General features: G+C 44.9%; 2 protein-coding genes and 2 non-coding genes across 4 annotated transcripts; all 4 read right to left on the bottom strand.

Annotated features, from left to right (window-relative positions):
* Positions 1-1,650: 1,650 nt before the first annotated feature.
* spc24 (SPC24 component of NDC80 kinetochore complex) lies at positions 1,651-7,753 on the bottom strand. The gene is made up of 6 exons (XM_030344824.1): positions 7,670-7,753; positions 5,891-6,072; positions 4,069-4,213; positions 3,604-3,708; positions 2,260-2,336; positions 1,651-1,885 (listed from the first exon to the last, which is right to left on the bottom strand). Exons 2-6 carry the CDS (start codon positions 6,057-6,059, stop codon positions 1,779-1,781), a joined length of 603 nt encoding a protein of 200 aa, XP_030200684.1. The 5' UTR covers positions 6,060-6,072; positions 7,670-7,753; the 3' UTR covers positions 1,651-1,778.
* Positions 7,754-8,400: 647 nt separating this feature from the next.
* On the bottom strand, positions 8,401-20,130 carry kri1 (KRI1 homolog). Its single transcript, XM_030344813.1, has 17 exons — positions 19,931-20,130; positions 19,487-19,560; positions 19,269-19,374; positions 19,006-19,105; positions 18,847-18,907; positions 18,190-18,239; positions 17,958-18,090; positions 17,643-17,720; positions 17,247-17,359; positions 16,485-16,713; positions 15,944-16,114; positions 14,883-14,958; positions 14,430-14,548; positions 12,302-12,461; positions 10,876-11,006; positions 9,501-9,661; positions 8,401-9,204 (listed from the first exon to the last, which is right to left on the bottom strand). The coding sequence occupies exons 1-17, from the start codon at positions 20,013-20,015 to the stop codon at positions 8,712-8,714; spliced, it is 2,340 nt and encodes a 779-aa protein (XP_030200673.1). The 5' UTR covers positions 20,016-20,130; the 3' UTR covers positions 8,401-8,711.
* On the bottom strand, positions 10,008-10,100 carry LOC115539483 (Z30 small nucleolar RNA). The gene has a single exon (XR_003975933.1). It is a non-coding gene; the product is annotated as a Z30 small nucleolar RNA (small nucleolar RNA).
* LOC115539481 (Z30 small nucleolar RNA) lies at positions 13,217-13,310 on the bottom strand. Its single transcript, XR_003975931.1, has one exon. It is a non-coding gene; the product is annotated as a Z30 small nucleolar RNA (small nucleolar RNA).
* Positions 20,131-24,816: the final 4,686 nt, after the last annotated feature.

Genomic DNA, 24,816 nt, shown 5'->3' with positions numbered 1-24,816 from the left:
ACTGAATTATAGAATTCAGAATAATAATTTAATTTAGGAAACAAAAGGTTTAAAGTAGAAAAAATATATTTAAGTACAATAGGTTTATTTATAATATAAATATACTATATTTAATTTAAGTTGTACTTTACAAAAATGACATGGAATAATAAGTGCATTTTCAATGATCAATTCATAAAATTATTATAAATTAAATAAAATATTGTACTACATATTTATATTGTACATAAAAATATGTTAACAAATAACGAAATGGAAAATTAGTTCAAAGGCGCATCAATTGAAAACAAAATTATTTCCAGTTTCATAATAAACCTTTCATCTCAGTCTCACCCTCGTAATTTTCAGGGTTTGCTTCCCGCCTACACAAGGAGACAGACCTGAGCATGAACGGGACAATAAACTCTCCTTCACGAGGTGTTATTAAGAGATTAAATCAATTGCAGAGCTATTATTATAAAGCCATTATAGCCTCGGCAAACGGGTTAAAAAGGCGTCACATATTCAGAGCCATGTTTTGAAGAAACAACGATGTGAATTCAGAAGTGAGACTGAAGCCGTTTACTGTATTAAAACCGGATTGATATAGTTTAATCCAGATTAGTCACGGCCCTTTTAGTGTCGAAGTCGTGTCAGATCGAAGACGAAATGCATTATATATACATACATATATACATATACATATATATACATACATATATATATACATACATATACATATATATACACACATATATACATATACATATATATACATATATATATACACTGTACATATACACACATATATATATACTGTACATATACACACAAATATATATATATATATATATATATATATATATATATATATATACTGTACACACAGCATATATATATATAGCATAAGAACAGTTTGCGTTTCAAATTGAAGTCGCCAAATTCAACAAGACCTGAGATTTAAGAAATGATGCAGAATGTGGTTTTCCTTCCTTTCAATCGCAGCTCGCTCAACGCGTTGAGCCCCCCCCACGCAACCGACAGAGGGTAAAAGCGTCTAGTCAAGATGTGAACTACCACATGCCCCCTCCACCATGAAACCACAGGAGGCGTACAGTTGCCGTTCTCATGGCTGTAAATGCCAAGTCCTGAGATGAGCAAACAAGACTCGGTAGGCACGCGAGGCTCCGCATCAATCTGCCTCTCTGTGCTGCAATTGGCCACAACGTTACATCAATCGAAACATACACAATAGGTGTTGCATTTGACTATTTACAGAGTAAAACACTGTAGCAACAGCTTGCACTATGTAATTCATGAGTGTACACCTGTGAGAGAGATGGTGAATTTATACAGAGCTTTTCTAACCAGTGGCCGTTCAAAGCGCTTTACAATACTGCCACACATTCACCCATTCATGCACACGGTCACACACCGAGGGCGTTGTCAGCCACGCAAGGCGACAGCCAGCTCGTCGGGAGTAGTCAGGGTGAGGTGTCATGCTCAGGGACACCTCGACACTCACTTGAGCTAGGAGGTCGAACTAGCAACCTGCTCCGCCTCCTGAGCCATAAGCCACCCATGAGATCAGTTATTGGACTTCAAAAGTCCAACAACAACTTCAAAAGTATCACTCTGTTCTCTGTTCAAGAATCGGCCAACACATAAAGCTTTCGGAATAAAATAATACTTTATTTTACAAGACGCACCATAAACACAAGAAACAAGAGACAAGACCATACACAAAACACAAGAAAATACACAGGCACACAAAACGTTGTGTCGGGGCTGTCCATCCTCTACCACTCAGTGGACACCAGGCCCCACAGCTGGTTGCTGACGTCACATGGCGAGCACGTCGTTGTGTCGATGAGGATGGGCGTGGCCAGCTCAGCTCCGTAGTGCACTGCGAGGAAACCAGCAACCACAAGCGTTATTGTGACCACAATATTCAGACGAGCTTCGCGCTGCCGAGGGGAAGCGATGTTGAAGGGCAACCGAGACTCTGCAGAGCCACCCCCGCTCCCCCTTATTGTATTTTATATGCCCATTGTGTAGCATCGTACCCTAGCTATCTGTTGCATACGGGGAATGGGTTAACCTAGTGATTGTTAGTGCTTGGCACTTTGCTCTATGAACATCCTTACTGTACCCAGAGAGATATAGTGTCGTTTCCCGCCTTCTTCTGACAAATGTACTTACTGTAAGTCGCTTTGGATAAAAGCGTCTGCTAAATGCCCTGCGTGCAGATGGTAAGCGACGGTGTAGCGAGGAGCCTACCTCCTCTCAGCAGGTGGGGGGGGTCTTGGTGCTCCCACTTGATCCGGGTCACCTTGTGGTACAGCTGGGACAGGTATCTGAGGAGAGGAAAGAAGACTCATTACACCGAGGAGTGTGAGAGTGTGTGTGTGTGTGTGTGAGTGCGCATGATGATCATCGAGTCAAGCAGGCTGGTCCCAGCGAAAAATATTCAATTCTTGATACATGAGTCTTGATATGCCACATTTGAATCTCGCATCTTCGATTTGACTACGGTAAAAGGGCCGTGACTAATCTGGATGCAAATCAATCCGGTTTTAATTCAGTGGCCTCATTCTCCCTTGACTGGGTTCACTGCGTTTCACTGCTGCATGCAGGGAACGTGTTTGCTTTGAGTCCCTGTGCTGTAAGGGGGGGGGGGGGGTTGCAAGGAAAATATTTCCCCTGTGAGCCGCTGTGATTTTAGGAGTCGGGTGCAGTCGGAACGATAGTCAGACACATCAAAAACGTGGATTCAGATAAGAAACTGAGCCTAGAGTGTGAGCTTTATTTAAACCGAGGTCCTGACAGCATCACAGTGGTGGAGATAACACCTCACCCAGAGCCCTGGAGGACATTCCTCTGACATCGATATCCCTCAATAAAAGAGACATAAACACAGAGAAAGCAACTCCCACCAGTTTGGAGATACATAGAGGTAATGGAGAAAGGAGACATTTTGCATGAGAGCAGACATGGCTCTTAATAAGAACCCATTAACCAAGGGAGTCGACCCATTATGAAGACCCATACGCTGGAGGGTCGATCAGCTCTTTATTAAGGACTTAATATTGCTACAGCTCTAGGTTAATGGTAATCAACAGAATAGATTGTGTAGATACTTTTGTAACTGCTTTGTCAGTGTAATCTGTGATATTCCATGCTAATAATAATTCCATGCTTAATCATGCTTGGTCTGCATGATTAAGAACCCTCTCCTCCACACAATCATGGTTTACCAAGTGCTCCTCATAAACACTTGAATCGTGGTTAACCAGAGGATTCTCTGCTTTCAGTACGGCTGTCCAACGAAGAGGGACCACTCAAAGCATGAGAGGACCATCTTTCCCTGGTTTTTGACTACAAAATGCATTGCTGCATCCAGGGGCGATACAAACGTAACCCCCCCCCCCCCCCTTGCGTTACTTTTGAGTCCTGGGTTCCTTATTCTCCATTGAGTTGGTGATCTTCAGCTGATTAACTAAAGTAGGACCAGGCCAACTAGCCTCATGAAATCAAATTCTATAGAGGTGACTCATTATAACCCAGGTCCACCTCATCTGGTTAATTATGTTTCCTAGTGTCGAGTGCTGCTGGGAGACCTACACGGCGGAGGGGATGACCTCAGTGGTGTCCTCGTCCACTTCCTGCTGCAGCTCCAGCAGCTCCTGCTGACTGCTCTTCAAGCTCTCTAGCTCCCTCTGCAGGAACCTGAGGGGAACGGTTAAGGACTATAAACAGGCTGACAAACCCACAACTAATGAAACGGGGTTAAACCAGGCTAGCATTGCACCAGGGTTGAGAGGGATGTGCTGAGAGCTGGTCATGTCTTCAAACCGGGCACTACAGATCTGTTACACTTGTTGAATATTTTTCATAAAGTTTTTAGAGTCATTTGCCCTCCACACACACACACACACAGAATATACATGACACAACACCACACACAGTATACTCAGACCACACACACTCACTCATATCACTATAGATACAAACGCTTGACATATCACACACACACACACACTACACAATAATATAAACACTACACACACACACAGAATGAAAGGATACTGGAGCTCTGACTCTGAGAACTGTTCCTTGGCCATGCATTGCTCCAGCTGCTCCGTCACCAGCCCCAGCTCCTCCTCCATCATGTTCCTCTGCTCCACCGTGTCCAGCAGCCCCTGGCACACATCCTCCTCCACCTGCCCCACATCTGGGGAGCACAGGGGGCTTAGAGACCACCGCAGACACCAGGACCCCCCGCCCGGGGCCCCACGGGCGGAGGATCCATGTGTGTGTGTGTGTGTGTGTGGGAGGGGGGGGGGGGGGGGGGGGCTGGTCTAGTGTAGGGATCGACCGATACGGATTTTTTAGGGCCGATACGATACCGATATTTTTTCATCAGCCTTAGCCGATACGCCGATACCGATATTTAGAGCCGATACTACTTTTTTTTTTTTTTTTTTTTTTGCTCCCTCAATCATAAAAATTACACTGATAACAAATGTTACAAGTCTCAATTAAAAAAAAGGAACATTTATTGAACTTCAATATAAAAAACTATATTTAACAAATAGTAAAAATAGGTGAGGTAGAACAAGTAAAAAAATAAAAATAAATAAAAAAAAATTTTAAAAAAAAATCGGCGAAAATCGGCCGCGTATCGGCCGATACCGATACACGTAAAAAACGCGAATATCGGCCGATAATATCGGCCGACCGATATATCGGTCGATCCCTAGTCTAGTGCCTGGGGTCTTTGGGAGTCCCAGCTAGAGTTGTTTTCCGATATCGATGCCAGTATCCGAAATTCCTCAGAAACTGCCTAAAATGCAATATCGGGTGTCGGGCCTAGGCGTCGATCCGATACCGTCACATCATGACTCGTTTACTACATAGAGAGCATCACAAACACTATGGTGTTAAGATGCGTTGTAAGTTGGAAAGTCGGAATGGGAAACGCGTCACCTCCGACCTACGCGTGTTCGAGCTACCAAAGTACCACCAGTTGTTTCCATTAGGGATCGACCGATATATCGGTCGGCCGATATTATCGGCCGATATTCGCGGTTTTTACGTGTATCGGTATCGGCCGATACACAGCCGATTTTCGCCGATTTTTTTTTTTTTTTTTTTTTTTTTTTTTTACTTGTTCTACCTCACCTGTTTTTACTATTTGTTAAATATAGTTTTTTATATTGAAATTCAATAAATGTTCCTTTTTTTTAATTGAGACTTGTAACATTTGTTATCAGTGTAATTTTTATGATTGAGGGAGCAAAACAAAAAAAAAAAAAAAAAAAAAGTAGTATCGGCTCTAAATATCGGTATCGGCGTATCGGCGTATCGGCTAAGGCTGATGAAAAAATATCGGTATCGTATCGGCCCTAAAAAATCTGTATCGGTCGATCCCTAGTTTCCATACGTCGCAACACGTTTTTAAGATCTGTTTTCCTGGACATGAGAACCCGGCTGCATTTGATGATTCCTTAGCATTAAGTCATTTAGGAGACGCTTGTATCCAGAGCGACTTGATGAACTCCGATGAAGGAGCAGGCAGAGATCAGAGCCTCTTGTTGAGCGATGCTTGGAGGTGGGCCTCAACATCGGGGTTTGAATCGAGAACTTCAGGTCTGGGAGTCAAACACACTAGACTAGATCATCCTCCCCTCTTGTTATTTATAGTTTGAATGTAATAATCACCTCGGCACAATCAAACGCTGCCCCTTAATAGTCATCACACACAGACACACACACACACACACACACACACACACCCCCCAAAAGCATCTAGAGAACGTACAGTAATACACGACACAGGGCATCACAGTGCCCCGAGGTCACATTAACAGATCATCATTAAATCGTGGATCGTCACGGGCCCCCCCACCTCTGAGGATCTGCAGCAGCAGGTGACTGGTCTCCACGTGCTGCTCGTGGAACGCCAGCGTCTGGTTCTTGATGAGCTGCAGCAGGTTCTCCGCCTTGCTACTGTTGATCAGCCCGACCAGAGACCCGGTCGTCTCCTCCAGCTCAAAGAAGTTATGAGCCTGAGCCATTGACACAGGTATACTGCATAGAAAAATAAACACAATCAGGCTTCTCTCTCTATCTATCTACACTCACCGGCCACTTTATTAGGTACACCCTGCTAGTACCGGGTTGGACCCCCTTTTGCCTTCCGAACTGCCTTAATCCTTTGTGGCATAGAATCAACAAGGTACTGGAAACATTCCTCATAGAGTTTGGTCCATATTGACATGATAGCATCACGCAGTTGCTGCAGATTTGTCGGCTGCACATCCATGATGTGAATCTCCCGTTCCACCACATCCTAAAGGGGCTCTATTGGATTGACATCTGGTGACTGTGGAGGCCATTTGAGTACAGTGAACTCATTATCATATTCAAGAAACCAGTCTGAGATGATTCGCGCTCTATGACATGGCGCGTTATCCTGCTGGAAGTAGCCATCAGAAGATGGGTACACTGTGGTCATGACAGCAACAATACTCAGGTAGGCTGTGGCGTTGACACGATGCTCAATTAGCACTAAGGGGCCCAAAGTGTGCCAAGAAAATATCCCCCACACCATTGCACCACCACCACCAGCCTGAACCGTTGATACAAGGTAGGATGGATCCCCCATGCTGTCATGTTGTTTACGCCAAATTCTGACCCTACCATCCGAATGTCGCAGCCGAAATCGAGACTCATCAGACCAGGCAACCCTTTTCCAATCTTCTATTGTCCAATTTTGGTGAACCTGTGCGAATTGTAGCCTCAGTTTCCTGTTCTTAGCCGACAGGAGTGGCACCCGATGTGGTCTTCTGCTGCTGTAGTCCAACCGCCTCAAAGTTCGACGTGTTGTGCATTCAGAGATGCTCTTCTGCATACCTCGGTTGTAACGAGTGGTTATTTGAGTTACTGTTGCCTTTCTATCAGCTCGAACCAGTCTGGCCATTCTCCTCTGACCTCTGGCATCAACAAGGCATTTGCGCCCACAGAACTGCCGCTCACTGGATATTTTCTCTTTTTCGGACCATTCTCTGTAAACCCTAGAGATGGTTGTGCGTGAAAATCCCAGTAGATCAGCATTTTCTGAAATACTTAGACCAGCCCGTCTGGCACAAACAACCATCCCACGTTCAAAGTCACTTAAATCACCTTTCTTCCCCCTTCTGATGCTCGGTTTGAACTGCAGCAGATCGTCTTGACCAAGTCTACATGCCTAAATGCATTGAGTTGCTGCCATGTGATTGGCTTATTAGAAATTTGCATTCACGAGTAGTTGGACAGGTGTACCTAATAAAGTGGCCGGTGAGTGTATATACACAAACATATATACACATACATAGTATATATACACACACACACACACACACACACATATATATATACACACACACAATACATACATACACGCAAAAACACACACACACACACACACACAGCTTTACGAATACAAAATAAGAGTTGCGTTATTCATGTACCCGTTCACTCACACCGACCAGAGCTAGGCGGCTAACGATAGCGTCACATTAACCCGACGAACGTATAACTTATTGAACTTTTCGTATCGTTAACCTCTTAAATATGTCAACCGCTGTGCTGAAGATACTCAATGGCAACGGAATATATCGGTTACATAACGCTTCATGATACATACCGCTCCCTGTTGAGAACAAGTTTCCGAAAATGGGAGATTCAAAACAAGGATGTCAGCGCGCCATAAACGCAACTTCCGTTTCCGTTTTCCTACGAAATAAAAGCCCCCAAAAAAGATTTTATAAATCTATAGTTGAAATCTTGGTTAAATGTGTAACGAATACCTTTGGATGTAGTTTGACATCTTCGTGGCTGAAATACCGGTACGTTTCGATAAACATACTTACCCGATTCAGCCATGGAACATCTTTCCATCCAAATAAATGCATTAGGTTCTTGAGGGGACAAACCTCTGCTGTTCTGATTCAGCTCCTATATTCCTCATATATACATCCTATAATATAGACAAAACACACACCTTTGCAAGGAACATACGTCCTCGTGACCCACGTCAATCAAAATAACATTTCCTGAAACTTATTACAGTAGATTTTTACTTATATTTTTGCGTTTTATAATTTCATGGTTGCTTTTCTGCTCCAAAACGATTGTCATGTCTTGTCAGAACCAACCACTAGGAGGCAGCAGCACCGGATCTGAAACATTACCATCAGCACAGAACCCAGGAACTCACGTTACTTACCAATTAATTACACAAGCTACCCGGTCCATGAAGCTTTCTCGATGTAAAGTTGACCCTATATAATCTACAAGCACCTCTGGATAAACAATTTAAAAAAATCGTTATAAATTGAAGGTATACTTAATAACAAACTCAAGACATTTTGTACATGTGGTCATTACATCAGGATTTATTTTTTCATATACAAGTATCTTGTAAGATATAACAATTATATTTTAGCTAGAAGTAACCAAATCGAATGACAATAAAAAAAATCAATACAAATGTGTTCATTGATAATTTAACAAAATGTTCTCAAAAATATTTCTACATTTCAAAGCCAAGATGACTTGGGCCTCAAACCAATCAGCTGAAAAACCATCTAGTCAAAACACACAATAGTGAAAATGTATACAAATCTTTTGAGTGTCCATTATTGGGGTCAGAATCCCTCCACAGACGCCCACCCTCCCAGCTCCGCTCAGTCCTTGGGGGTCTTCTTCCTCCGCCTCCTCTCCTGGGACCGCTGAGCCTGCTGGAACACCTGCCGGCCGTGGAGCCTCTTGGGGTTCAGCCCGTACGCCTTCAGCCTCTGTCCGCTAAACAGCTGGGAGCCCACCCGGACCCGGAGGGGCCCCGCCGCCGCCCCCCGCTTCCCGAGGCGCCGCTGCCTCTGGAGGGGCCGCCGCAGCGTCTTCACCCCCTTCCTCTGGTCCTCCGGCGCGGCGGCGACGGAGCCCGCCGCTGGAGCACCTCCTTCCTCCTCCTTCTCCTCCTGCGGCACCTCCGGTTCCAGAGTCTTGTTCTTCTGTGTGAGGAGCTCTCCCTCGTCCTCCTCCTGGGCGGACGGTTCTCTGAGGGCCCCTGGTTCTCCGAGGGCCCCGGCGGCGTCCGTGGCCCCGCTGGGGTCCGCGGCGTTCTTCTCGGCGCTCTTTACCCGGCGCCGCTTCCTGCCCTTGGGTTCCTGCTCCTCCCTGGAGATCAGGACGGCAGAGACAATGTTAATAACGCGCTTTAATTTTGATATAAGGCCCTCAATGTTTACTCTCAGGGGACATTGACAAAATGGCGGCTCATGTATGATCGATCACCCGAGTTAACATAATGATTATGATTTAGGAACTCTGCAGAGCATTTATACAGCGGTTTAAAAAGGCAGGTTATGAATAAGAGAACATTATTCGACCCGCGGTAGATTACATTAGTGTAGCGTGTTCAATGGAACCAGAGATGTCTGCTCATTAGAACAGTCATGTGTTCCGAAACGTACTCGTTGTAGACGGAGGGCAGGATCTCCTGCTTCCTCTTCGTGTTCTGGGCTTTGATCCGGTAGTTCTGCAGGTCACACTTTTCCTCGTGGTCCGACCGGAACATGCACGTCTTCTTCAGGGAGCACCAGCGGTTCAGGTCTTTCTCCTCCGCCTTCAGGATCTGATGACAGGAAACCATGAGCATCAGGCCTGCTTTGTGAGCAGTCACGTCCCTTAACGCGTCTCTCCCTCCACAGCCAGGTGGGATGTGGATAAGCCTCTTTGAGTTGCTTGTAAAGGATTATAAACGTTATACAAGCTTATCAACGAAGGTATTTAGAAATCAAAACATATCCTTAAGAACTGTGGCAGTTTATTGGTTGGCCTGGAGTGTGTAATGTAGAAATAAGTTAGATATGTAGTCAGTTAGTAAAAAACACCTCACATCAATCCCTTGGTGAAGTAGTACATTTGTCAAAAAAATACAAACTAATTCCCAATTTGGGAGAATGAAAAGTATTCCTGGTCTGCTCAGAGAGAAGATTCAGACGTCATACACCGGTCAGAGCGGGCCCCGGGGCCCCCAATACCAGGTCAGGGAGATCGCATCATCACCGCAGAACCCAGGACACACTTTCATACAACATCTTTATCTTGATTGGACAGTAGAGGGTGAGAGAGCGGGGATATCGAGGGTGTAGGTGGGATTAGAACCGGGGTTCATCTGATTCAGCGCTAAGCCAAGTGACTAACGTCCTAACAGGATGAGCTAACAAGCCACATGAGAAACTGCACAGTAAGAACGCTTTAAGTATCACCTTAAGCATTACCTTAAGTATTATTAAGCACCTCAGCTTCAAACTGTTGCTACGCATACAATACTGCATCAGAATAACCCTCAAGTTTATAACGATGTCTTCATTCAGAGTGATTTACATTTGAAAGACACGCTATGGCCCATCAATAAATCCCCCAAGAGAATTGTAAAATACAAGTTCTCAAGAACAGGCTAATCCAGACTAATTGAAAATAAATGTGCAAAGGGTGGAATGTTAAAATGGCTCCTAGTACAAAGATATCCTCCATCAATCACATTACAGCAAACGTACTTGTAATTGTTTAACCGAACAATTGTTGGGTCTAAGAACATCCTTATTGTACCTACAGCAATATATAATTGTATTATCGTTTTTCTTAGACAAATGTGCTTAATGCAAGTCGCTTTGGATAAAAGGGTCTGCTGAACACCCTGAATGAAAATATAAATGTATTATTGAAATGCACAAGTAAAACACAAGATATCTGAGCGCGAATACTCTGAGGTCGAAGCCGTCCAGACCCACGCCAGTCAGACTCCTCCCCCAGTGCCCAGACCCCCCCCCCCCCCCCCCTCACCTCGTCGGTGGACAGGCCGAAGTCGTTGGCCAGCACCTGGCGGTAGCGGAAGCGGCAGGGCAGGTCGTCGATGATGTCCTCGTAGTCCAGCTTGTAGAACTCGTCTAGGTACTGCTCGAAGCTCCGCTCCTCTGCAACACAGACAGGGGCGGAGTCAGGGGCACGACTCACAACACAGGGACACCACTCATCTCACACACAGCCAACTACGAGCTAACTACCATCTACAGGCCTCACAACACACAGCCAACTATGAGCTAACTACCATCTACAGGCCTAACACAGCCAACTACAGCCAACTACGAGCTAACTACCATCTACAGGCCTCACAACCCACATCCAATTACAAGCCAACTACCATCTACAGGCCTCACATCCCACAGCCAACTACGAGCTAACTACCATCTACAGGCCTCACATCCCACAGCCAACTACGAGCTAACTACCATCTACAGGCCTCACATCCCACAGCCAACTACGAGCTAACTACCATCTACAGGCCTCACATCCCACAGCCAACTACGAGCTAACTACCATCTACAGGCCTCACATCCCACAGCCAACTACGAGCTAACTACCATCTACAGGCCTCACAACACACAGCCAACTACGAGCTAACTACCATCTACAGGCCTCACAACACACAGCCAACTACGAGCTAACTACCATCTACAGGCCTCACAACACACAGCCAACTACGAGCTAACTACCATCTACAGGCCTCACAACACACAGCCAACTACGAGCTAACTACCATCTTCAGGCCTCACAACACACAACTAACTACGAGCTAACAACCATCTACAGGCCTCACAACACACAGCCAACTACGAGCTAACTACCATCGACAGGCCTCACAACCCACAGCCAACTACGAGCTAACTACCATCTACAGGCCTCACATCCCACAGCCAACTACGAGCTAACTACCATCTACAGGCCTCACAACCCAAAGCCAACTACGAGCTAACTACCATCTTCAGGCCTCACAACACACGGCCAACTACGAGCTAACTACCATCTATTCTACAGGCCTCACAACACACAGCTAACTAGGTCTAAAAACATCTCAATACCATCTAAAGGCTTCAACAGTACCATTTAGAGGTTATGAGAGTAGCGTGTGATTCATAAGTAATTTGTGATTTGTCCTGTCCGTTTGATTGAATAACAAATGTTCATTCTTTACATTCTGACAAAATATCTGGTGGCCCTTGGCTAAAAGTTGCTTGACGGGTCATGACGCGAGAATGAGTTAAGCTCTGGACTGAGGGGCCTGCAACTTTGAGGGACTAACTGGGATGGAACACTGGGCTCTGACTGGACTCACTGGGATGGAACACTGGGCTTTGAATGGACTCACTTGGATGGAACGCTGGGCTTTGAGGGACTCACTGGGATCGAACACTGGCTTTGACAGACTTACTGGGATCGAACACTGGTTTGTCCTGGGAGATGACGTCCAGGAAGTGGGACTTGCGTTTCTTCTTGCCCATGGGCACATCCTCCTTCCTCATCTTCTTCTTCTCCTTCCTCTGCTGCTTCTTGGAGGTGCTGGGCTGGCTGGGGTCGTAGTCCGCGTCCATCTGATTGGACGAGAGGGTGGCTCAAACTTCAACACCGTCCTCCCTCAAACTAACTTCTGCTTCCTTACATCAAGTTATATTAATATTATATATGATATTTCCCCCATTTTACTATCGGGGTGAAAGATTGTGGGAAATAATCTAATTGGGATTATAGATGAATTGAAGCATGAATTGATATTTATAACATCTTTATTTCACTATGGAATTGTAAAATTAAAATAAATGCATATATATCTTTTTTTATCACAGCCTTTGTGATATGCAAATTACATTTTATTACATTGCGAGGTTGGCTTGAATTCGATTAATCATTCAGCCCCAAGTGGGTTTAGCCAATAAGGTTCTTAAAATCTGCCTTTCCTGTGCCTTAGTGACATCACAAGTGGGCGTGTCCACCTAGATGTATGATGGATAGATGAGCAGCATTTGCTCCAGTCCACTGGTTCGGCTGGTAGACGGATCTATCCAGCATTCATCTAAGGGCCCCTTCAACACCATGATGCCCAAATGGACTACAGCTTTACTGACCCAAACTCTTAAACATCCATTTAACAGATCAGTACTCTATAATCTTCCTACAAGTACAAGTTTACAAACTTTGGCTGAATGAAACAATCATGGAGACAAGAATTTTACGTCTATCAAATTCCAACATTCTACAAACTTAGAATTAGAATGTTAGCTGCAAATGTTTAATCTCAGGCGAGCCTTGTATTCATCCCATTGGTTGAAAGAAAAGCCTACTTGCTGGTCTGCTCAGAGAGAAGATTCAGAGGTCACACACCGGTCAGAGTGGGCCCCGGGGCCCACAATACCAGGTCAGGGAAATCGACATCATCACCGCAGAACCCAGGAAGACACTTTCATACACACACAGCTATAGATGATGGAGAGTGGGGGGTGATGGGGATATCAAGGTTACAGGTGGGATTAGAACTGGGGTCAGTCTGAGTGAGCATTGGCCAGGTGCCTAACGTCCTAACAGGATGAGCTAACATGCCACATGAGGAAGATCACCTTAAGCACGCTCTAAGTATCGACTTAAGTATCACCTTTAGTATCATCTTAATCCCCATGCCCAGGAAGTAGACTTTTCATTCAACCAATGGGATGAATAGAGGCCTGCCTGAGATTCAACATTTGAAGCTGACATTCGAAATTCTAACACTCTAAGATTGTAGAAGGTTAGAATTCGATAGACATAACAATTCATGTTTCTCCATGATTGTTTCATTCAGTCATTGTTTGTAGATTTGTACTTGTAGGAAGATTATACAACACTCGCATACAAAGAGAACAGCATGCATCAAATATGAGGCCTTTAACTTTGAAATGATGAACTTAAAGGAGAAATCCGGTGTAAAATGGATCTTGGATATGTTTGGTTTGATAATGAGTTGGAATGTTCGTTTGGGAGCAAAAAAGCTCATAGACGCATTCTTAATTATGCTGTTTTTAGCCGATTCTACCAAAACGCTATAAACTTGGAACGATAGGGGCATGTCTCATAGTAAAAACTAAATCGCTATTTAAACCATTTTTTAAAAAAGGGTCTTAACATATAAAACGAGGCATTGCTAACTTTGTAAGTGTACAGATTGTTTTAAAAGGACATCTTATACACACAATACCATCAGTAGTCACCCGTCGACGCCATCTTGTCTTCAAGACTCGATAAGTAGATTGGCGAACATAGAGCTTGCGTGCCGGGCTACTTCTAGCCTTGTAAGTGGTTTAAATAGCGATTTGGTTTTTACCATGATACATGCCCCTGTCGTTCCAAGTTTATAGCGTTTTGGTAGAATCGGCTTAAAACAGCATAATTAAGAATGCGTCTATGTGAGCTTTTTTGCTCCCAAACGAACATTCCAACTCGTTATCATACCAAACATAACGCAGATCCATTTTGCGCCGGATATCTCCTTTAAGGTATGGCATCGTTAAACCTGAACAGGAAGTACTCACGATGAAGTCTGGGTCTTCACAGTTGGGGTCCTGGGCCTCGTACCCCCCACTGTAACACCCCTCCCCCTCCTGATCCACCCCCCCGCCCGCCCCCTTCCAGGTGTCCCAGTTCCAGTGTTCTGCGGAAGAGGGAGGGGTTATGACACCAATGAAGACAGACCATGGATTAAGCTAACATAAGTGAATGGACTTATAATAACCTAAGATCCTGAACACTTTCAGAGGGTTCTTACTAAAAAACTAAATACAAAAATGAATTACGTCATTTTAAAAAGTTTAATGATTGATACGATAAACCTTCTGTCTACAACCCGTTTTCACACACACACACACACACACACACACACACACACACACACTTCAAACCTAACGCAGAGAGTAAAACTCCAGCAATACCTAAGTCATTCCTGAGGTCACACACATGAAGACCTCTTCTCATGAACACCCGCTTACCTTCCAGTTCATCTTCCTCCTCAAACTGAGGCTTCTCCCCCTCCTCGTCTCCGTAGTATTCATCACCAAAGAAATTCTGAAAATGATAAAATCAATGGACGGATTTATTAAAACAATCTACACAGAGTTTATGTTGCACATGATACATCATCTCTAGAGAAGGCAAGGCAACTTTATTTATATAGCACTTTTCATACACAAGGCAGACTCAAAGTGCTTCACATCTAAACATTGTCATACAATAAAATAAAATAATAAATAAGTAAAAGAAAACATATGCAAAGAAATGGGTAAAATAGAAAGTCAAAAAAGCATTTTAGTATTAAATAGAAAATAAAGGCAAAGTTAAAAAAGCTTTTTAGAAAGTGCAATGTATTTAAGATTTAGCAGAAAGCTATAGCAAACATAAAAGTCTTCAGTCTTGTCAGAGAAAGTCAGAGAAATCTAACTTGGTTTAATACGGATGGCAATCAAACTGAACTTCTAACAGATCAACACTGAATACAGGTGTGCAATCCAAGACTTGTAGCTCCTTAAGCAACCACCACAGGGCAGTGAAGAGCCACAACAAAATGCATATATACAATACAAAAATGGGCATACAAAATAGCTAGAACTATCTTAACTCAAATCAGAGTAGGAAAGTTTGAAACAAAGACTATCAGTCTAAAATTTTAAAAACACTTGTAGTTCATGCCTTTATCTTACTTGTACTTATAAACAGTGGAGCCCTATTTTTTAAAACTAGGAAAGCAGTCTCTAGACATGCATCTCTACCTGCTGGAAAACAGAGGAGGCCAGCAGATTAACTCAGACGGTATTACTACCCCGTTAAGTCATGTAGGAATAAGAGCCACAGAACCCCTGACTTCACTGCTAACCAGCAGAACAACTGAAGGTCACAGAGAGAACACGGGTACAGCTCTGGTATTATTGGCTCACTAACGAGCTCGTTAGTGTCAGGCTCACTAGGGAGCTCGTTATTGAGCCAGGACGCAGTGGAATCCTGGATGCCACTGCATCCTGTGACCAGAGCGTGTGCAATGCCCCTCCCCACCCACCTGCATGAGGGCGTCATGCTGCCCGGGGTCGAAGTCCCCGTCCAGGTCGGCCTGGCTGAAGGCCAGCTGCTGGTTCCCCGTCAGCTCCTGCAGCTTCTGCAGCTTCTGCATGATCTCCGCTCGCTTCAGGTTCTTCAGCTGCTTCAGCTGCTCCTGCTTCTGCTCCTTCTCCTAAACAGGCAAAGGTCAAAAGGTCAGGGAGGGCGAGTGGAGATATTTAAATACACCTTATATTTAGATTGTTATATTTATTGAATTATACCATCAAGTCTGATGATTAGCAATTACAAAATCAACCCATTAGTGACATCACAAATGGGAGCCTGACATCACAAATGGGAGTGTACATCCAGTGATTGACAGACAGATCCGCCCACCCAGTGGACTGTACCGACTGGGAGGCAAATCTCACCATCATAGATCAGGTTCAACCAAAGAATAGCATGAAACCATCTGCTAAATAGCAACGGAACGCACACACACACGAACACACGAACACACACACACACACACGGGTTGAGTTAACGACAGTCGGACGTACCCGCTGTTTCCTGTCCTTGACGTCCTCCCTCTTCAGCTTCCGGCGGTCGTCCTTGGTTCGCACCGAGGTGGCGATGCTGCGGGGGTACGTCTTGATCTCCAGCGAGTCCGGCTCCTCGAAACGGAAGTTGTAGCTCCTCTCGAAGTCCTCCTGCCGCTGCAGGAACGACTCGCCCTCCTCCTCAGAGTCCTCCACCTCCTCCTGGACCACGTCCTCGTAGCTCGGGATCCTGTGGCGCGACACAGTTTACAGTTAGCAGTCAGCCACAGTTAGCAGTCAGCCACAGTTAGCAGTTAACCACAGTTAGCAGTTCAACTCAGTTAAGGAACAGTTATGGTTCCACGTCGACGCAACTTTATGACCTCGCAGACGCTTCAACACAGTGGTGAACCTGTTTTGGTTCTGCGTCGGGTTTGAGTGAACGGACCAATCACATCCCTTGCCGCCTCGACGCAAGGTTAACATTTTTTGGAGGAGCACGTCAGGCCCTTGCGGCGGACGCAACAGATCCGTAAACCCCCTTGTGTTGCGTCGACGCGGAACCATAATCAACTCTTGAGCAGTGTAACACAGTGAGCAGTTCAACACAGTAAGCAGATTATTGCAAAAAAAATAAATAACGTTTTGTCTAATATCACATGAATCAATCATGCATGTATTGCTAACAAAGGTCTCCTGTCAAACACCATAGCTGTTAAAGGTCTGTGAACGTCCCTGTACTCCTAAAGCTCGGTTCCCCAAGCGGGGGCTGCGCCTCCTCACCTGTCCCCCTCCTTCTCCTCGTCCTCCAGGTAGCGCTTGTTGAGGACAAAGTCCTTGAGGAAGCGCTCCTTCTCGTCCAGCTGGGGGTCGCTCCAGAACTCCCTCAAGTACCTCTGAGGAACACACAGTACTGCCGTATTAACACAGGACTGCAGTATTTAATACCTCAGGTACCTCTGAGGAACACACAGTACTGCAGTATTAGGACTACAGTATTTAATACCTCAGTTATCTCTGAGGGACACAGTAATGCAGTACTTGGACCTAACCCAACACAGTACTGCAGTATTCAGTCCCACAAGTACCTCTGTCTCAACCCAGTACGGCAGTATTCCGTCCTATTGCAGTATTTAGTCCCGTCTCCACACAGTATTGCAGTATTACACACACACTCACCATGTCTTGCAGCTCCTCAGCTCCCTCCACATCCGTCTGTCCCTTCAGCCACTCCACGTAGTCCTCCTCGTCCTTATCCTGGTGCACACATGAATATGAATGCATGAATTAACACATGATGCTTGCAGGTACATTCCACGGTATCATAACTTGCCAGTGTTCCTCTAGGTCCAGGACGACAACATGAAGGCTACAACACAGATATGGCTGAGTGAATAAGGTCCTCGTCCTACATGAGTACATGATGGAGAGTTGAGCGGTAATGTCTAACTCATCATCATCATCATTATCATCATCATCATGACTCCTCCTCACCTTCTCCTCGGCCGTGCGCACCCTCCTGGTCAGCAACCCGTCTGTCTGCACCACCTTCTCTCCTCCCCCCCCCCCCTCCTCCTTCTCCTTCTCCTTCTCCTCATCGTCGCTGTCGTGGATGAACTTCCGGAAGCTGGGGAAGGCGTATGATTGGTTAGTCTCCCTCAGGTAGCGCTGTGGTTCAATTACCGGCTGAGGGCCTGACACACAGAGACGGTCAGGTGACCATTACCTCTCCTTTAGTTCCTTCTGCTCCTGGATGTAGCTAGGAGACGCCGCTCTCTACAAACAAACAAACAGATCCGTTAAAAATGTGTCCTAGGATTGCTTGTAGGGGGTAGGGCTCAGGAGGTAGAGGGGGTTGGTTGGTAAACGGAAGGCTGCTAGTTCGATCCCCGGCTCCTCCTAGCTTGAGTGTCGAGGTGTCCCTGAGCGAGACGCCTCACCCTGACTGCTCCTGACGAACTGGCTGTCACCCTGAGTGGCTGACACCACCGTTGGTGTGTGAATGTGTGCATGAATGAGTAAATGTTAGGCAATATTGCAAAGCGTTTTGAGTGGCCACTGGTTAGAAAAGCGACGTTTAAATGCAGTCCCTTTCTCATTAGAAATTCAAACTTTTCTATTCTAACTAAACTAACACAGTTTAATTTGTCACGTGCAGACAAGTATTTAGTGAAATGAAAAAGTGACATTGATGCAGAAACAGTGCAATACAATATAGAAATATAAAAATATAGAAGATACGTGATTTAAAAACAGCAAAGCAATAGAAAATATACAGCACTGGTGCGCTATTGCAGCCTGTAAACAGTGTAATGAATATAGAGATGACTGCATGCGATGCCCGACTTCTGTCCAGTGCCGGTCGTGTTTAAACGTAACTTACCTCTCGTCTCTTAGCAGCCTCTTCCTCATCTTCCTCGCTGTCCTCATCATCTTCGTATTTACTGAGATGGAGAGCAGGGTGGGGGCACAGAGAGATTAGCCGGTATGATAGCGTAGGAGACGCTGCATGTTGCTGCGGTCTAACGCGTGTCTCACTCACCCTCCCTTCTCCAGGATGACCTTCCTCTCGTAGTCCTTCAGGTACATGGGCTTCACCGCCGGCTTGGAGCTGGGCTGCTGCTCCTCGGTGTCAGAATCATCTGGAATTAATTGTAATTATGTTGAACATTTACATTAGCAGGAAAAGGACAATGATGAAAGGATAATAAACGAGTACTGTATAAAGAAACAACTTTTTTTTTACATTTATTCGCCGACGAGAAAATAATGATGTTGTGAAATGAAGTGAACAGGAATAACTACCTTCATCTGAGTAGAACTTGGCATCCTGCTCGTAGATCTTTGGGTCTTTCTTTTTAAGTAACGACAGCGTTCTGTAGAAGTCCCGATCCAGTTTAGGATTCACTACCTGAGGACAAAACCACCAACAACACGTGTCTTCATGTCCAACCTGACACAGTGTGAACACAACATGACAGAAGACAGCAGGGAAGGACTGGTGTTGTGAAGGGATTACTCACCACCTCACCGTCATCAGAGGCAGACTCTGATGACTCGGACCCGCTGTCCCCCACGTCCCCATAGCGGTCTTTCACTGGAAAACACATCATTAACACCTTTAAAAAGGGCCTTATGTCACAGCAGCATCAGTAGCTTCTTCATGCCTGCTTCGCACTTCACACCCTGTGGTCACCATAATGTTGCATTATTAATATGACTTATTATTATTTATCACCACTGTCTTAGTTTCTCTTATTATTACTTATTACTTATTGTATTATTGTGATCTATGCTGCAACTTATTTTCCATTCTCTATATTGACTTTATCTTGCATTGTTGCTGCTAGGTGGCTGTTGAGGAACAAGCCTAAGAATTGCACTCTTGTTTACAATAAGAATTAATTAAAGGGATTCTAATTCTGATGCTCCCTAAGCTCATTGGCAAACTATAAACCACCACTTACGTCTCTGGAACTCCTCTTTTTGTCGGTATTTCTCGTAGTTCTGGGCGAACCTGGAGTTGATCTTGAAGTCCGATTTGTCTTCCATGGTTTTATGATAAAGTAGAAGGCTTAGTTATGGTTAAACTTTACTGGAGAAACATGCTGCTCTGCTGTAGCAGACACAAACGTGTGTGGATCCGTACCACGTGTTTTCCGGTGGGAGGGGTCAAAGGTAACAGGGTGTGGTGCGCCACTCTACCGCTAGAGGGCGCCCCTGGACCGGTGTGTGGTGCGTCACTCCACCGCTAAAGGACGCAGCGGGACAGCTGTGTGATGCGTCACTCCACGGCTAGAAGGCGCAGAGGGACAGTTGTGTGATGCGTCACCCTACCGCCAGAGGGCGCAGCTGTACACAGCTGTGGACTGTCAATGATTATAAGAATACCATAAATTACATTGTACTTTTTTTTTTTTTATTCGTTATTATGTGTTATATCCTATTTGAGCCGACATTCGTCCATTTTGTCACGGTTACAATTTTGGAGTCAAACTTCCTTTTTGAGAAAATGTGTACATTTTTTATATAATGCAAATATTATTGTATCTTATTTAAAGCTTGGCCTGCAAATAAGAGCGAAACAGTGGTCTCATCTAAGAGAACATTAAGAACTGGCAGGGGAGATCAGAGATCAAAGGTGAAACGTCAATTAGAGGAAGTTCTCGCATGTTTTCTGTACCCTACAGGCCGGCCCTCTGAGTGACCCTGAACTCAATGCTATATGGATGAGGTTGTTGATGGTGTGAGAGAGAGAGAGAGAGAGAGAGAGAGAGAGAGAGAGAGAGAGAGAGAGAGAGAGAGAGAGAGAGAGAGAGAGAGAGAGAGAGAGAGAGAGAGAGAGAGAGAGAGAGAGAGAGAGAGAGAGAGAGAGAGAGAGAGAGAGAGAGAGAGAGAGAGAGAGAGAGAGAGAGAGAGAGAGAGAGAGAGAGAGAGAGAGAGAGAGAGAGAGAGAGAGAGAGAGAGAGGGGGGGGGGGGGGGGAGAGAGAGAGAGAGACTGTTTTTCTGTGTTTGTGTGGGCGAAAGTGTGTGCTGCATATGCATGTGTGTGTGTGTGTGTGTGTGTGTGTGTGTGTGTGTGTGTGTGTGTGTGTGTGTGTGTGTGTGTGTGTGTGTGTGTGTGTGTGTGTGTGTGTGTGTGCGTGCGTGCGTGCGTGTGTGTGTGTGTGTGTGTGTTGTGTGTGTGGTCCATTCTAGCTGATAGGAGAGCCAAACCGCGTGAGGTTCACTAGACTCTGGTCAAGCCTCATATTCCAAACGTCTTTACTGTGAGTAAGAAGGTTGTTATGACCCTGGGATAAGGAAACGTGATCAGCAGGAAGTTATATGTACTATTATTTGGTTTCCGAGAAATTGCAAAAGTCCATTGCCATATTATATTACAAAAATGTAACCATTACTATAAAAAGTATTTACTATTATTATTACTTTTGCTATTAGTACAACTATTATTATTATACTACTATTATAATCAATATAATAACTATTAACTATAACAACTATTATATTATTATGCTTTTGCATTAAAGGTTGGGTACGCGATTTGCGAAACGCCAGCAGATTTTGAAAATGCACAACTCAAATGGTCCTACCCCCTCTCCTTCAACGCTGACTCTGACTCCACCCATTCCAAGTACCTGGACGCGCAATCATGCACGAGCGCGAACAGAGATGCGCGAGAGCGAGCCAGGCTAGCGTAGGTTTTCGTTTAACAACATGGCACTACATTCAGCTGTAAGTTTCACCCAGTACCGCGGGAAGTAGGGGTGCTGGGGGTGCTGCAACACCCCCTGTCCGAGGCCCTGTCTTATCACAGAAAACGATCATTTCTAAAAACTCCGGCCAAAGTGGAGATTTCTGAAAACGCCGGTTATGTGTTGTCGTGTCAACGGGGAGAAACGGGATTTTAGGTTCTGAAGCGTAACATTATGCACCAGGAAATGCTTAACGTCATGTGAGCGCCCGCTGTACCGTATTGGTCCGAATATAAACACAAACCCCATTGTAAGACGACCTATATTTGGAAAAAAAAATTTGAAGACCAGATCTTGATTTCATGAATAAATAAATTGTATTAATTGAAATAATATACGAAAATAAAAAGGCATAGAATAAAACACTGCATTGCCACTAAACAGTAGTGCAAGTAGGCCGTACTGATGTGTACACCAAAGACTTCCTGACACTCCTCTGCCCCGCTGTGTTCGCTCTGGCTGTGGTCGCTCCGAACTGTTTCGGCCCGTGGCAAAGCGAGTCATCCTCGCTGCTGTCCAAGGCATGTTGAGACGCAGCATTTATTTAATGCTCATATGACCTAGTGCTGAAAAAAGGTTATATGAAAAAGTGTGAGGGTAGCGGTGGTGCGCTAAACTTGTTCTGTGAGCAGCTGGATGTGAACCATGGTGTGAAGGAAGTGAACACAACGATCGATTTTCAACTGTGCGCGCATGCACTGGTGTAATTGAGCTGCGCTTCTATATATCTTTTTTATCAATGTGACGAGTTGCGAGTCTAGTGCAGGCCGGTTTTTTTTTTCCAGCACCCCCTGCTGAGAATACGTTCTCACGGCTATGGTTGCACCAGATGTTATAAACATTAAACGGTCACATAAATCATTACTATTTTTAGAAAATGTATGTTTGTTTCATATAATTGTATTGAAAGTCCTGGTTTTCACTAGGGTTGCCGCGGTGTGGGCATTTTCACACCGAGTAATACACTCGCCTCAGCACCGGTATTACCGAGTATAAACGGTATCAACTTTGAAACTAGGTCAACCGCCACACAAGCATCGGTTTTTAGACCCTTCTCGTCCTTCAGTTGCCGCCAACGTTCGAAAGCAGCGCCTAGGATTATTCTTGATTTCAGTTTTTCTCTTTCAGCGTTTTTATTATCAATTACTCTCTGAAAAAGAGTTTTCCTTCTCTTTGCTGGTGGTGGTGGTGGTGGTGGTGGGGATGGTGGCGTCTTGTCTGCCATGGAAATTGTCTTATACTGCTAGGTCCAAATGTGGATTAACTAGTTCCAGTAGCTACCGCAGGATAACAACAAACAGGAGCTTGCTCTGGGTGACGAGCTCTGGGTCACGAGTAGGCTACTGCACGAAGGGGTCGCGCGCGGGGCGCGGGGGAGGGGGAGTGCAGTACGACCGTTTGATTGACGTACTTACTGTCCAATGCAACTCGGTGGCAATGGAAATGATTGGCTGGAGTTTTTCGAGCCCTGCCCGTTCTCCGAACTGGCGCGGAACCGGCCCCGATTTTGCGGCGGTGTGAAAGGGGCATGAGAACGAAACTGACTGGCTGCCGAGAACACGAACACAGCTCTCGCTTTGGGAGTACAAAGATTGGATGGCCCTGATTTAATCTAGTCTCTTTTTTAAATACATCACAGAGAGAAATTAAGGCCAGTCGAGTCCGTAGTACGCGTGCTAGGAATTGAGAAACGGCCTATGTGTGTGCACGGATCCGTACCACGTGTTTTCCGGTGGGAGGGGTCAAAGGTAACAGGGTGTGGTGCGCCCCTGGACCGGTGTGTGGTGCGTCACTCCACCGTTAGAGGCAGCAGCGGGACAGCTGTGTGATGCGTCACTCCACGGCTCCATTATAAGAATACCATCAATTACATTGTACTTTTTTTTTTTTGATTCGTTATTATGTGTTATATCTTATTTGAGCCGACATTCGTCCATTTTGTCACGCTTACAATTTTGGTCAAGTCAAACTTCCTTTTTGAGAAAATGTGTACATTTTTTATATGATGCAAATATTATTGTATCTTATTTAAAGCTTGGCCTGCAAATAAGAGCGAAACAGTGGTCTCATCTAAGAGAACATTAAGAACTGGCAGGGGAGATCAGAGATCAAAGGTGAAACGTCAATTAGAGGAAGTTCTCGCATGTTTTCTGTACCCTACAGGCCGGCCCTCTGAGTGACCCTGAACTCAATGCTATATGGATTAGGTTGTTGATGGTGTGAGAGAGAGAGAGAGAGAGAGAGAGAGAGAGAGAGAGAGAGAGAGAGAGAGAGAGAGAGAGAGAGAGAGAGAGAGAGAGAGAGAGAGAGAGAGAGAGAGAGAGAGAGAGAGAGAGAGAGAGAGAGAGAGAGAGAGAGAGAGAGAGAGAGAGAGAGAGAGAGAGAGAGGAGGGGGGGGGGGGGGAGAGATAGTCTGTGTTTGTTTGTGCGTGCGTGTGTGTGTGTGTGGTCCATTCTAGCTGATAGGAGAGCCAAACCGCGTGAGGTAGACTCTGGTCAAGCCTCATATTCCAAACGTCTTTACTGAGTAAGAAGGTTGTTATGACCCTGGGATAAGGAAACGTGATCAGCAGGAAGTTATATGTACTATTATTTGGTTTCCGAGAAATTGCAAAAGTCCATTGTCATATTATATTACAAAAATGTAACCATTACTATAAAAAGTATTTACTATTATTATTACTTTTGCTATTAGTACAACTATTATTATTATACTACTATTATAATCAATATAATAACTATTAACTATAACAACTATTATATTATTATGCTTTTGCATTAAAGATCAACTAAACCTAACAACACACACAGAGACACACACACACACACGCACACACAGTCCCCTAGTGATGTCTACGGAGCGAGACTGCGCTCCGCTCGGGAGCACGACCAAAACAACCAATGACGGCGGATCCCAAGGGGGGTGGGGTTTGGAGTTCGGCTGGTTATGGTATTTTTTCCTGTAATTCCCGTTTTTTGGGGGGTCTTTCGAGGAAACGGTTGTGATTCATTGAGCTTTCTATGCAACAGCAGTCAGGCAGCTGTTGCTGTATTCAAACTTGGAAAACATTTCTGTTGCACTCATTTGTTCTTTGTA

This window comes from Gadus morhua, chromosome 2 (assembly GCF_902167405.1).
Source record: "Gadus morhua chromosome 2, gadMor3.0, whole genome shotgun sequence".
In the NCBI taxonomy this organism is placed as follows: domain Eukaryota; kingdom Metazoa; phylum Chordata; class Actinopteri; order Gadiformes; family Gadidae; genus Gadus; species Gadus morhua.
Note: the sequence above shows the minus strand (reverse complement) of the source record. Positions and strands in the feature narration are given on the sequence as shown.